The following is a 15,051-nucleotide window of genomic DNA, read 5'->3' on the forward strand; positions in this document are numbered from 1 at the left end:
CGAGATAAACAACAGTGTAGTAGAAGCACATGATGAATCCTTAACATTGCTCACATCTTTTGCAGACTCTCCATTTCTTTAACTTCCAATTAATAAACAAACAGGATATTTAATTAGACTAATGCATTACATGTCCAGAGCCTATTTAATGGTGGATATAAGAAGTAGTTTTTATAATAGAGATGGCGAAACGCTGGAACAGATTGCCCAGAGAGATGGAATATGTCCTGTCTCTGGAGATATTTGAGGTCAGGCTGGACAGGGCTCTGAGCAATATGATCGACCTGTAGGTGTCCCTGCTCTCTGCAGGGAGCAGGACTAAATGATCTTCAATTGTCCCTTTCAATCCAAATGATTCTATAATTATATGATTCTGCAAGCTTCTAAAGCTAAAATCAAGAGTTGCTTTTCCTCAGGTGTACTATCTAACTTGTTGCTTTATGAAGTATGTGTTGATAATGACTGAATATTCAAATATTTGTCATTTCATTTATAGCACAATTAAACCATCACCTTATCCTACTCTATGCTTTCTGCACACTTTGCACTGTGATGTTAATGTTTTTCTGATTGCCTTCCATTAACTCTCCAAATTGATTATTATTCTAGTGTCCCCACTGAGGACAGATATTCTCAGTCTTTCAACCTTTGTTTTGACACGTATCACTATTTGACGTGTACCACTATTGTGCTTTCCTTTTCTGCACTGCATTTAAATAACATTCAATACCATTAAGCCATGCATAAAAGTGCGATTAAAGGTGCTCTTGTAAGGAGTTATGTTAGCTATACATTAAATTTCTTTGCCAAATGACTGTTTATCACAGTCTTTTTTTTTTTTTTTTTTTTTTTCCATTTATAAGAAGTACCTATCAGAGTAAAAAATTAAACTGAAATCAATTATCATCAGGAAATTATATGTTCTGATGAGCCTGAGACATCTGTGTGAAAACTGGCAAATAACACTACAGCCACTTCTTGTTAACATATGGTTATGAACTTCCCATGAGTTTCCACTGGACCACTTCTATTCATCAATTTGAAGATTTTTATCACATATGTGAACTATAAAATTTCAGATTTATCACTGAATGTGTTATTCAAGTGTCAGGGGAAAATATTTCACAACTGGACAAATAGTTTATCTGGCTGTGTAATAATATCTAGTTATCAATTCAGACAGTTTAATTTGATCAGGCAGGATTTTGTGTCCTTCAGAACCACTGGATTATTCTTAGCTCTTGCTCTGTTTTTGGTTTTTGTATTAACTTGGTGATAAAGTCTTGAAATTTGCAAAATGAAGCAACAGCTCAAAACAAAAATTGTCATTTACAGACTTCGAGTTCTCAAAAACTACAGATGTAAGGTGATACTATAATACTTCATACATTTAAAGAAACAAAGTTTATTTCAAACAGCAATAGGTGAGGAGAAAGAATAACCTATTTTTCTCTGTAAGAAGCAAGGCTTTAGGCATTGGCATTGTCCAGTGAATAACATGCCAGAAATTTTATTCTGGCATGGTTCCCTAAGACTCTATTTTAAATAACCCAGCTGAAGATCATTTACTTCTGCTCATTTCTCACTATGGTGATCAGTGTGAGCTTGTATACAACAAATGTTATGGAAAAATTGCCAGTGACTTCAACCAGGATGGGATTAAAAGCTTTACTTGTTTGTTTTTTTTTTTTTAATTTTTTTTTCTCCAAAACAAAAAACAATCGCACTGACTTCATTACTGTTACAGCTTAACCCCCCGTTCACCTATCTCGATTTAGAAGATTCTCCCAGCACAGAGGTAAAATGGTGATCCTTCTGCACTTCTCTGAGTTGGCTGACTAATTTCAAATGGTGTTTTTATTACAGAGGTTAGAGTTAAGAAAGGTTTGACAGGTCACATACCTCCTCTGCTAACTGGCACAGTGGGCATAGCATTTTCATTGACATCCTCTGAGAGCAGGCGTTACAATCTTTCTTTTATATTTTTTTGCTTTCCTAGCTACATCACAAGCTAACTTTAAAAAGTTTATAAATGTTACAGTACCCAACATCCTGACATCAACTGCATAATTGGCAATTTTCTCTGCTTTTATCTGTCCTTTTAAACATGACCTCCACAAGGCAGATTGTTTGCTGTCCATGCAAGGTTTCTGTCCTTCACTTGGCTTTAAGAGGAGCAATGTTTTATAGTCCTCACATCATGTCATATTATTCTTCATCATTCTTGCACTGCAAGACCTCCATCAGCCTTTGCTGGCAATATGTCAAGGAATCCTGATGCTTTTACTTGTTCATCCTGAGTGACCACTGTTGTTGCTAACCGAAGCTATCTGTAATAATGGTCTGGGGCTGTTGTTGCTCCAAGACTGCCATCTCATGTTTTAATCTGTGTTTTGCTACTCGTGCCTTTACTTTTTCCATTATACAGAAAATTGATAAAAAGGAAACATATTTTGAATATAAAGGGGAGAGTCAGTTGCCTTAGGCACCACGTTCCTTCAGGGCCTTTACAGCATTGATCATTTTGCCTTCTTTCATCAAGGGGATCATTCATTCCCCCCTGAAAACTTTCCTTAGCAATTCTCTACGTTCTTCTCCTTAATGAGTCATATTGTATTTCTACCCTGAAGCTCAGTCCTGCCGCATTTTACCATCTACACTGCTGTCTTAGTTCAAACTTCTCTCAAAGGTCTTGCCTTAGCACAGCACAGAAACAAGATGCTTGAAGTGTTGGGTATCACTGCTTATACAGTGCCCCTCAGCCAAGAGAGCTGCATACTTGTTCCTTCCTCCTCAGGGACAAACATATCTGGTAAATGACTCTCACTGCCATCACAGGACTCCAGTTTCCAATGAAACTAAGCTAACAAACATGACTAGATTTGATGTCTGCAAGCTTCTTCACTTGTAAACTTTGAGATAGAATTTGACTGAACCAAGCAGAAATAACACAGGTATTAACTGCTTGCTGAGGGAAGGAGTCATCACAGTGAAGTCCTATCCACATCCCTGTGTATGTGTGCAGTGTGTATGTACATATAAACACATACATATCTATATATATATAGATATCATAACCTAATCTTCAGTCTCTTTTCATTGCTCAGCAAATTCACCATGTCCTGTCTATGTTTAAAAGGTCTGGCTGCTGATAGTCCTGGCTAACCAAGGGGATGGCATGAAGTACAACCTCATCAAGGAAATTAATGTGCTTTGATATTTTCTGGAGTACATTTTAGCTGAACATTTCTCCCAAACCACATTTTTATTCTAACCCTATGTCAAATGTACCCAACTCATACAGAAGCTGGCATCATAAAATACACGATGAACATAAAAATAATGCTTGTTTTTCCATTTCACCATGTTCTGTGTATATCTGCTCTTTGCAGAAATTTCGTAGAAGTGTTCAGTGCTCTACATCCACTGTGCCTCCAGCACAAAAGCAGGATGCCTGTGCTTCTACTGTTTACTGAGTTTATGTTTTCTCTTTGTAGACCTGCAAGTGTGGAATTACCAAAACCAATTATTTCTCCCAATTTCTTCCACAAAAACTCCATAAACTGTCTTGGGCCATTGAGAACAAAAGTCTCAGAAATAGATGTGTAGCCTCTCAATTGCAGTTTGCAACTTGACTAAATTACCTGCAATCCATATACAAGGGCTGCTCCAAAAGTAATGCTCTATTTTACTATATTGGCCCACAGCGTTGGAGGTGGATGCGGGTGGTAGGGCAGTAGAGGTTGAAGATTCCCTCCCTTGTTCTGATGGCAGAAGGGGGGCAGTCTGACATGAAAAACCAGATGGAGCAAATGCGTGTCATTTAGTTCCTCCATTCAAAAAAATGGCACCCACTGACAGTCATTGGCATTTGCTGAACATTGATGGAGAACAAACAGTGGATGTGAGCACAACAAGGCAGTGTGCAGTATGTTTCAGTAGTGGCAGGAGTGAGTTGGAAGACAAGCCATATTCCAGATGCACCACTGCCACGCTACACAATGAAGGGTGTCTTGATCAGCTAATCCATGCAAATTGGCAGATTATGAAAAGAGAACTGTATATAGAGCTGAATGCTGGCTTCAATCCTTTGGAAACTGTGGTGGTAATGTTCTAATATAGCAAAGTTTAGTTACAAGTAGGTCCCACGAGTAACACAGTAACAGAAAGAACACTGTATGCAAGTTTGTCAGGATCTATTGAAGCAATATAAGGTTGAAAGTGATGGTTTTGTGGATTGCATCATTACTAGTAATGAGATGAGATGTAATGACATCACTATGAGCTGGAAAAAAAAAAAAAAAGGCAGTCTATGGAGTGGCAACATGTGAATTTCCCATCAAGAACACAGCACTGAGGGAGTAAAGTGATGTGCACCATTGTTTGGGCTAAGAATGGGGTGATCCCTCGGGATTTCCAGGAACCCAGACAAAACTACATCATCACTAAGCTGAAGGCTCATATTTCCAGAGTCAGTCCTGAGAATACAACCTTTCTCTTGCAACACATTAACACCAGGCCCCATACCAGTTTGAAGATCATGGAACATATTTCTGATCTTGGCTATACTGTCCTACTACAGCCACTGTATAATCCAGATTTGGTGTCTTCTGACTTCCAACTGTTCAGGACAATGTAAGATGGACTGCAAGAGTCATCCAAACAGCTGTGAAATAGTGGGTCACCTCTGCTGGTACAGATTTTTATGAGCATGGCATGCAGGCTCTTGTTCATTGCTGGTGAAAATGAATAGCCAGAGGTGGTGACTATGTTGAAAACTAGGGTTTTGCAGCTGAGAATTTGCTCTATCAAACAGTATTATTGTGCTCTTTGTAACTATTGCAGTATCCATGGAAACGAATAAGAGGCATTACTTTTGGAGCAGCCTATGTATTTTTACATTTCTCACATTATCATTTCAGACGATGGTAAACAGGAATTCATCTTAAAAATGAATAAGATTCATTCTAGATTAGTCACTATTAATGTAACCTAGAAATGCAAAAATGAACTTAAAATTGAGTGTTTCAGTTGGGTTGTATTACTTTTTTTTCAGTGTTCAATAGCATTGCATTGCCTGCCTTTAACCATGCAACTTTAACTTGACTCTGGGATGGGGTGGTCCTTCACATTTTATTTTTGTCAATCTATTTAGACAAGGAAACTTGAATATCTTTCACCTATGGATGACTGTTACCAAATGCCTGTGTTTTGTCTGTTTCTGCAGCTATCTGCACAAGAACAAATACCTGAAAGTTATCAATGAAGATGCATTTCTGGGAGTGCATAGTGGACCAACTCTACTGTGAGTAGGAGAAAGTGATGTAAAGAAAGCCTTAAAAATAACGTAATTTTGTTTACACTTTCTTTTCAACTGTCATCAATAGTAGAACAGAGGGGTGGGAATCGCAAGTTAACAAAAAGATGATCAGCAAAAGCTTTTCTATGGGAGATCAATTTGCTCTTAAAATTAGTTTTTCTCCAGTTTTTTCTTCTGAAAGATTCTATACTACAGTCTGTCTCATGACCATGAAATGGGAGTACAACTGTAAAACAAGGGACTGCTGTATCATACCTGTAAAGGAAATGGAAACAGAGGTGAAAATTGAATTTCAGTCAGAATAAATTTATTTGTCATGCTGCTTTATCTTCTTTCTCATGTAACCTGGCTTCCAGCCTCATAGTCATCTGAAGGATTTTAATATATAATTATGTCATTTTTGGTTCAGGCATCTAGCTGTTGTTAGTTTCATTAGCTGGCATGGGAATCTGTGGACATTGGATCTTCTTCAAGAAGAAAGTTCCATTCAAAATACTCTTTCCTCTCGGAAAATAATTCTGTGGAAAAGGATTGCCAAAAGATAAATATTCCATTCCCTGAAGCAATGAATGTTATTGCCTACAATAGTCAAAATGATCTCAACAAATGAGACTCTTTCTGCCTTGTCACCCTATCAAGCTGGCAGAACTTATCATCTTGTGATTCTTTTATACATTCTTGAAGCTATGGTTAATGGAACTTCTATTCCACAGATATATAGTTTACTATTCTTTTTTTCTGATCAGGACTTCAGCAGCGACAGCAACCTAAAAACTAAAATAATTACCTTGGGTCCACCCCAAGAGGATAATTTTCTTCCATTTCAACTTTAAAGAAAGCCAGTGGAATATATCTAACTTAAAAAGAATTATCCTAGATAAATTACATGAGTTTGGGCATGCTGTAGGTGGTATATTCAGGTTAGGTGGTAGGTTTAGAAAGATATTAAAAATCTAGGTATATTTCTGTTTATAAATTTGCAGTTTGCAATAGCAAAGAAAGAGGGGAGTTGGATCACAGAAGAGAGGAGAAAAAATGCCAGTAATTCTGATTCCTCTCATTGCTGTATATCCAGATGTATGGACTGCTCCCTTTGGAAAACTATTTTAGCAGCATAATGACAGTGCAGTGCTCTTCCCTCAAAAGAATTCTTGACTAGGATTCAGAGGACCTGGTTTACTAAAATGTATCAACAAGAGCTGACACTTAGAATACAAGTTCAGCAGAGCACAATGAAAATATAATCAGGCTTACAATATAGTTAGATTTTGCAAAATATACAGTCTGAATTCAAAACATTATTAATTCTTGCATAAGATATTTGTGAACAATTAATTATCTGTAGAAAGCAGAGGCATTTTTTAAAGCATTGCTTCCCCTATAGGAAATCAGTCCTACCTTAGGAAGATTCACTCTATTCATGCCACTGGGCAAAAACAGTTCTTCAAGCAATGGAAACAGTCTGCATTCTGTTAAGCAAACAGTAAGAATTTGTAGATGTAAAGACTATGCTTAAATGAAAATAATGTGTAGTATAGCCCAGATTAGAATAGCTTTTATAATTACTATAGTAGTACAATATTAAGAAGACTGGGTATGATTAGATAAAAATTCCTTAATTGTGCTACTATACATTCACTCTCATTTTCTCAATTAATTTGTCTTTTAAATTTTCATTATCATTTGATTTCATATTACAGCTGCATGTCTCTGACTGTGAAAAAACCTTGAAAAAACTCACCAGTTACCTCTAGTTTTGAATTTCATTTTAAAAAATAAAGACCAAAAATAATAATCTTTAAAAATATATCAAATCTGAGCAGTTAAACATTCAACACTTGTATCATATATACAGATCGCTCAGCTTATTAAATCAGAAGCTATGCTTTATTTGTGTATTCATCTGAAGCTTCCCTATGGCTTATGCAACATTTGGTTTCCTATACATTCAAATTTCCCATAAGCTGAAAAACGTTATAGGATCTATAAGAAACCATGTGGAAAAACAAAAAATTTTAAACATGGACAAAGGCATTTGTGTTTACTGCACACTCCAAAGCGTGTACATCTGCTACTGCAAATCAATCACTTCCAAGAGCTGAATGAGCTCTAAACCCCGGCAACATGAATGCTGGATCTGGGCTGGAAGTGAACTTTTCCAGCATTTTACCACATCCCTGAACACTTGGTGTCTTCCACAAGGAATGTGGCTGCCTGGTTTCCATATCATCCTTTGGTGGAGGTTTGCAAAAGGCCTTTTGGAAGTTCTACAAGAGACTACAAGAGCAGGTTTTTATCACAATGCTCAGAGAGATTTGTTTCTAAACCAAGACTTTACCAAAGACCTTTACTTGCTGATTCCATCAGGCACATCATCTTAGTCTATACCTTTATTAATTGTTCTTCTTGTTAGATTTCTAAAAAAAGTCTAGTGCAGACATCAGAGCCCGACAGGCACAAGCTTCCCAATGTTCCAAAACTGTTGACTCATTTGCTGCCTTTGTGTTCTGGGACTAAATGGGGCTAAGTTGGAGGATGCACACCTCCTCTCCTAATACAACTCTTTCCTCCTTAAGTTCCTTCAGAACTTTTCAGTGAAAACCATCCAGTCCTGGTTACTCATCATTCATTTTGTCAGTTTCCTGTCTCTTTTAGTCAAATCTATCCGAGTTCTTCTTTTTAAAAGTGAACCAGCAATAGCTTTGCAGTAGCAGCAGGATACTCTGTGCACTGTAAACATGGCTGTGTTTTAATAATGTCTTAGTTATCTATATAATTAGATATTAATAAGGCTGACATAACTATTTTTCTTAGTAGTCCAGAATCAGAACTAATCATACAGCGCAACAAGATAAAAACATCATTCTGGAAAATTTGTGTTCTATATGTATGTTAATGCAGACTAAGATACAATAGTCTGGCAAACAAATAAGTCCTTATTACTTTCTATAAAAATATTTGATAATTCTATGACCATCCTTGATGTAGCTTTCTATACTTTTCTACTTTATTTACCCATTGTAAACTGCACGTAGTATTTATAGAACTGCATATAGTGTTTAAGATGTTGTCATCTTAGATTTATGGAGTGAAGATTTTCTACTTCTTTCCTAAAAATGCTAAGCATTCTATTTCCCTTCAACATTATTGAATAACAATGTGCTGAGATTTGCAGGGAGGACTTCAAGATCTACCCAGAGTGCTAGGTAAATTAAACATCATTGTAATCTACCTACTGTTAAGATAGCTTTTCCTAAATGCACTTTGCATCAATATTGAATCACATCTACCGCTCAGTCACTTAGTATTGCAGGATTCTTCAGCTTCTTTTCTCAGGCATCCTTAGCTTTCAATACCCTACACTATTTTGTGTCAGAAGGAAACTTTATTGCTTCCAGTCTCATTGGCTTTTCAGATTATTTATGAGTATTTCAGTAGTACCAGCACTAGCCTAGGCCCTGTGAACTTCTGCTGCTATGATGTGTATATTTTGAAACCATTTTCCATTCTTTCTCCAGTATGACAATTTATGCTAAATTCCCAAGCTTTTTCTTCACTATTTTTATTTTTTTATTAATCCACGAGAGCTATTCTTGTTATATAACCTCTTAGTTACCATAACTGCCCTTGATACCTGACTTTGTCAAGGCTTTTCAAAAATAAAAACTTCATTGTGCAAACTGCATCATCTTTTTCCATGTGGTTATATGAGAACATCTTCAAAGAGTGCCCAAGAATTTGTGATGTGCCACTTTTCCCTTCCAAAAACCCTTAGCAACTCCCATCACACAGCATTTAACCATGTTCCCTTCCTGCAGGTAGCTACCACCACCATGAGGACTTGATGGAGACCCATGGGGGTTGCCAAAAGGCCAGCTTTATCTTGGTAAGATCTGCTCCAAGATCTACTTTACCAAGATGTTTTGCTTAGAAGGAGGTCTATATAAAATGGAGAAAATAGTGAAAAATAAAAAGACACAGGTAAAGGCAACTAAGTTAATTGAAGGATTAGAACACCCAACATATAAGTAAAGGTTGAGATTTGGGAACATTTAGCCTGAAGAAGGGAAGGCTCAAGAGACACTTACCAGTGTATATCATATTTCATATTGGATGGGGTTGGAGCTGGCAAAACGCAGCCAGACTCTCATTGGTAGCAACGGAACAAGAGGCAAGCACAAAATGAAATACAGAAGTTTAGTTCACTAAATCTTCTTTACTGTGTGGATAGTCAAATGCTGAACAAGCTGACTATACAGGTTGTAGAGTATCCATTTCTTGAGGTACTGAGAACTCAACAAGACAAAGCTTTGAACAATAGGCTCCAAGTGGCTGCTTTGAGGAGGGAGGTCAAACTGGATGACCTCTGGATTCAACTTACTCTGCGACTCTATAAAAGACAAAATAACAGGATGCAGCATTCAGACTGCTGTAAGACCCATCTCAGGGGCTTAGCATAAACACTTACAGCCTACTGAAAAAGATCTAGAAGAACAAAAAGGAAGCTGATGTCACTGAAATCAACTAGTTGTGACATATTCAGATACATATAATAGCAAAGAAGCTATTAGGTGTAAAAAGCCCTCCTTCAGACAGTGGAAGCAATTTCTATCTTACTAACACTTACAAGTCAAAAGGAAAAATAGGGCAATGTAATAACAAGAGGTTTAGAAGCAATTTTTTCAAAGAATAAAATTAGTAATTATTTTCTTTTAGATGCAGGAAACCAGCCAGAGTGGGTGAGAATTAGAGGGATAACAACAGCACTCTTGGAAAGCAATGAGTGGAAAAAAGGAGAACTATTTATTAGCATGATGTTTCATTATGAAAGTGCTTAACGCTCCCACAACAGAAACTTTTTTTACTGGTTTCCTTCTTTACAGAGCTAACTCTGAGAAATGACCTTGACCTCCAGCATTAAGTTTGGTACAAAGCAAATAAATGAGTGCCAAAGACTTGCAGGATCTGATGATATTCAACTGGCTTAAGGAAATCCATAAACAGTGCAACATTTCCGCCGAGTCAGACTCAGTTCCAGAAAATAAAAAGCAGCAAATATTAATTTTTTGTGAGCATTTCAGGATAGACTGGGATAGAGCATTTTAATTTCAGATTATAAAGGACATTGTTTTAGAGATTACAAGCTGCTTGAACATATTAAAATGAGTCTAAAGAAGCCTGAAGGAAAATAGTTCTTCCAATGGCAAATGCAGTTTTGTTAAAGAATTTTGAGAACTTTATTTTTGTACATCGTCTCTGAAATTGTAAATTTAAAGTCCTGGTATTTATCATCTCCACTCTTATCTGTGAGACATTAAAGATGAACTTTAAAACACATACATACCTACAAATTATACATAGTATTCCTAAAGAAGGCTATGTTAATGTACATAAAATTATATATATAATTGTATATTAGTAAAAGCATCAGAATCTGAAGATTAAGTGATTTAATTACTCTATAGTATAAAGTTAAGGTTTATTTAGTTCATAAGAATATGCTGTATCTCTTTTGTTTTTTGGAAGTGGAATATACTTATGCAGCTTCCTAAATCCCCACCTATCCTGGATTTTATTTCTGCTATAGAATTCTATGAAACTCATAAACCGCTGTGAGAATTTGAAACATTTCAGATCCAATCACTTACTATTCTCAGTTTTGTCTGTTTCTTCCTTTACAAAGGGATGTCTCCAGAACAGTCATTGTTAATCTTCCTGTCAAAGGATTGGAAAGCCTTAAAGAACTAATGGCCCAAAACACATGGACATTAAAGAAATTACCAGCTGTAAAGATATTTCTTCAGCTAATTCGAGCTGATCTGTCCTATCCAAGTCACTGCTGTGCTTTCAAGAACTGGAAAAAGAACAGTGGGTGAGTTTTTAAAAGACAGAAGACAATTTTTAAATATTAATACAAAAGTACATGATCAGCACTTTTGTGAACATTTTCTCTAGTTCTTGAGTACATTCTTTGAAACAAAGGGATACAGCTTCAAGCTCAGAAAGGAAGTAATTTTTGATACATCACAGGATCAGTAGGACCTTTTGCAAAGCTCTTCCTCTTGCTAAACCCACAAGGAAAAAAAAAACAGTGCTATATCAATGGCTGCAAAAATAAGTTTTGGGAGGTTTGCAACCTCATGTTTCAGATACTTTCTAACTGAAAATCTGAGAATATATGATTCTGAAATAACTATTTAGTAAGGATTTCTAGCCTTTCATCAGAACAGGTGCTGAGAGCTTTTTAAGAGGAAAAAAAAAAAAGCTTTTATAGATGTCCTAGTGGAACACAGCAGTTCATCTGCTGGGGGAATGCACATGGGGAGGAACGTTGTGCTGTGGTCAGCAGCACAATTCTAGAACGCAGAATTCAAATCCACTATAATTTTCTCTAAAGCTGAATAAGTTTTAAGAGCTATGAATTGCTATTCTGGCCGTTCTCTGATTTAAGAAGACAGCCTCAATCTTCAGTAATGCAGTATTTGTAGTTTGAATTAATAGTATACTAAAATATGCTATGATAAATTTATGAATTATTCAAGAATAAACTCATATACCATTACTATTCACAATTACAATGGAATGGGAAAATGAGAGCAATCAAACAAAACAGAGGATGAGAGAGATTCAAAACCTAGACAAGTAGAATGTGCAGAGAGAGCTCAGCACAATCAAATGATAAAATGAAACAGAGACATGCTTGTCTGTTAGCAGACACAAACATTTCTCAGATTTAATTATAGGCAATCTCAAATTGTAAATAACTTCAAATTCTAAACAACTGGAAATGAAAAATGCTAAAGCTTATTTGACAATGGATAGCAGAGGTAAAAAAGAACTACCTAACTGCTAACTTTCTAGTAAAAAATACATTTTTGGTAACAAAGGCAGATGCATGACACCATGATGTACAGTATTCTCAGCCATCAATTCTCTGAAAGGGTAGATAACTGCAGGATGAGGGGAAATGGTCTTAAGCTGAGGGAGGGAAGATTTAGGTTGGATGTCAGGGGGAAATTCTTCACAGAGAGAGTGGTGAGGTACTGGAACAGGCTGCCCAGAGAGGTGGTGGATGCCCCATCCCTGGAGGGTGTTCAAGGCCAGGTTGGATGGGGCCCTGGGCAGCCTGGTCTAGTATTAAATGGGGAAGTTGGTGGCCCGGCATGTGGCAGGGGGCTGGAGATTCATGATCCTTGAGGTCCCTTCCAACCCTGGCCATTCTGTGATTCTGCGATACTATGTTGGTAGTTAGCTGTAAGGAAGATAGAGAAAATGCACAGAACAGAATTGATAATTATTAAAGATCTGTGAAAAACTGGTTTGTGAGTAAAAATAAAGAGGAATACAATACTGTGTGTTATCTAGAAAGTTATAAGGAGGCTTGTGAATGACTAAGAATGTGGATTCCGAGAAATAAGGGGGATTATAGAAGATGGCAGACCAACTTGCTTCTGGGGGTATCTGATAGGCTCAAAGAAAAGAAAGATGTAAGTTAAGAAACAGCAGCTATTCTGATAATGAATTTTCTGTTTGATCTCAGAAATTCTCAAGTTTTTCATTTACCTTATGTTCTGCTAAGAAATACGTAACTGATTACATTATTATAGCTACATTTTCCTTTGGTAATTTTTTTTTTTTAAGTCCTCCCTTTATTCACCTCAAACTGTAAATGCCAGTGGTGATTTCCCTCTGTCCTCTTTCAGAATTCTGGAGTACTTGATGTGTAACCAGACTGGCAGTCACAGTTTTCGAAATAGAAGATCGTTCAGAGCTATCAGAGAACCATTTTACAAAGATTATACAGAAGAATACACAGACCGCACTGATTCTGTTTATGACAGAAACACCAAGTTCAGGAATTTCCATGAAAATTCCCAATATTATATATTTTTGGAAGAACACGGGGAAGAAAATGTTGGGTTTGGCCAAGAGCTCAAAAACCCTCAAACTGAAGACATGCAGGCCTTTGACAGTCATTATGACTATCTTGTCTGTGGAGGCAGTGAGGATGTAATATGCACTCCGGAGCCTGATGAGTTTAATCCCTGTGAGGACATAATGGGATACCAGTTTCTGAGGATTGTGGTATGGTTTGTGAACTTGCTGGCCATTGTAGGTAATGTTTTTGTCCTTTTCATCCTTCTAACCAGCCATTACAAACTGACTGTACCACGCTTTCTTATGTGCAACCTAGCCTTTGCTGATTTCTGTATGGGGTTATACCTTCTCCTGATTGCTTCAGTGGACCTCTACACCAGATCAGAGTATTATAATCATGCTATAGAGTGGCAGACAGGGCCTGGTTGCAACACAGCAGGTTTCTTCACAGTCTTTGCCAGTGAGCTTTCTGTATACACACTTACTGTGATCACCCTGGAGCGCTGGTATGCCATCACCTTTGCCATGCGTCCCAATCGAAAGATTCGCCTCCGGCATGCTTTGGTTATCATGCTGGGAGGTTGGCTTTCATGCTTTCTTCTTGCCCTTTTGCCACTGGTTGGAGTCAGCAGCTACAGCAAAGTCAGCATCTGCTTACCTATGGACACTGAAACGCCAGTGGCTGAAGCCTATGTTGTCTTTGTTTTAATATGTAACATTATTGCTTTTGTTATCATTTGTGTCTGCTACATAAAAATCTATGTCACTGTGCGAAACCCTCAGTACAAGTCAGGAGACAAAGACACCAAAATTGCCAAGAGGATGGCTGTGTTGATTTTCACTGACTTTCTGTGCATGGCTCCTATCTCTTTCCATGCCCTATCTGCTATCATGAACAAACCATTGATAACAGTCACTAATTCCAAGATTTTGCTGGTACTTTTCTACCCACTTAATTCTTGTGCCAACCCATTTCTATACGCTATTTTCACCAAAGCTTTCCGAAGAGATGTGTTTATCCTGCTGAGCAAGTTTGGTATATGTGAGCATCAGGCTCAAGTCTACAGAGGTCAGACAATGTCAGTCAAAAACAGCAGCGGCTCTTATGGGCAGAGAATCAGCCGAGGGTTAGGTCAGATTCTTACAAGCATCCAAGACCCAGTCAACGATTACCTTCCTGCTATGACAATGCAAAACCAAATTCTTGTGGAAGAATGCAAGCAAACTGAGCTATGATGTCTCAAAGTCACACAGTCACAATTTTGTCGACACGTTGTTTTGTACACAGTAGATTGAGTGAGAAGTGCATGTTTTCTCCCTATTTTCCCCTACCCTACCGTTGTGATGGCTGATGCACCTTCAGAAAGACAACTCTTTCACTTGAAACTTCTTGTCTCACATTCGTACCAGTACAGGTCACAAGATACTGTTACAATTATACTGCTGGAAATGGATGGGAAAGTTATATATATGTATAGGAAAATTAACGTATAGAAAAAGACAGCAACTATGAAATGTACCCTTATCTAAAGAAAATAACGAAGGAGACCAGGCATAAAATGTCAGGGAACTTTTATGATTGAAAAAGAATGTAGTTCTATAGATAAGTTTATATTTTAAGGCATTAGTTGGTGATCTCAAATGCCAATTGGCTATGTGTCAAATGGTTGTTTTTTTCTTCTAAAAGCAAATTCCTAAAACTTCCACCTAAGCTAACGTGGAACAGAGTACTTCTGCTTCTACCACCCTGACATGCAATTTATCAGTTTTTTGTTTAGTTGCAAGGAGAAGCCTCTTCATATTACATTTACAGCGATTAAAGGCTAATGTCATTGACTTTACTGCTATCCATA

At 37.2% G+C, this 15,051-nt stretch overlaps 1 protein-coding gene across 2 annotated transcripts in view; it reads left to right on the forward strand.

Annotated features, from left to right (window-relative positions):
* Positions 1-14,801, forward strand: part of TSHR (thyroid stimulating hormone receptor) — a 50,265-nt gene extending 35,464 nt beyond the window's left edge. For both annotated transcript variants that reach the window (XM_090141472.1, XM_090141471.1), the window contains exons 8-10: positions 5,228-5,305; positions 11,004-11,192; positions 13,024-14,801. In XM_090141472.1, the coding sequence (XP_089997598.1) occupies positions 5,228-5,305; positions 11,004-11,192; positions 13,024-14,434 (1,678 nt within the window). In that variant the 3' untranslated portion in view covers positions 14,435-14,801. The remainder of the gene's footprint in view (positions 1-5,227; positions 5,306-11,003; positions 11,193-13,023) is intronic.
* Positions 14,802-15,051: the final 250 nt, after the last annotated feature.

The sequence above is a fragment of the Phasianus colchicus genome, chromosome 5 (genome assembly GCF_987193195.1).
Source record: "Phasianus colchicus chromosome 5, bPhaCol1.hap1.1, whole genome shotgun sequence".
Taxonomy (NCBI): Eukaryota; Metazoa; Chordata; class Aves; order Galliformes; family Phasianidae; genus Phasianus; species Phasianus colchicus.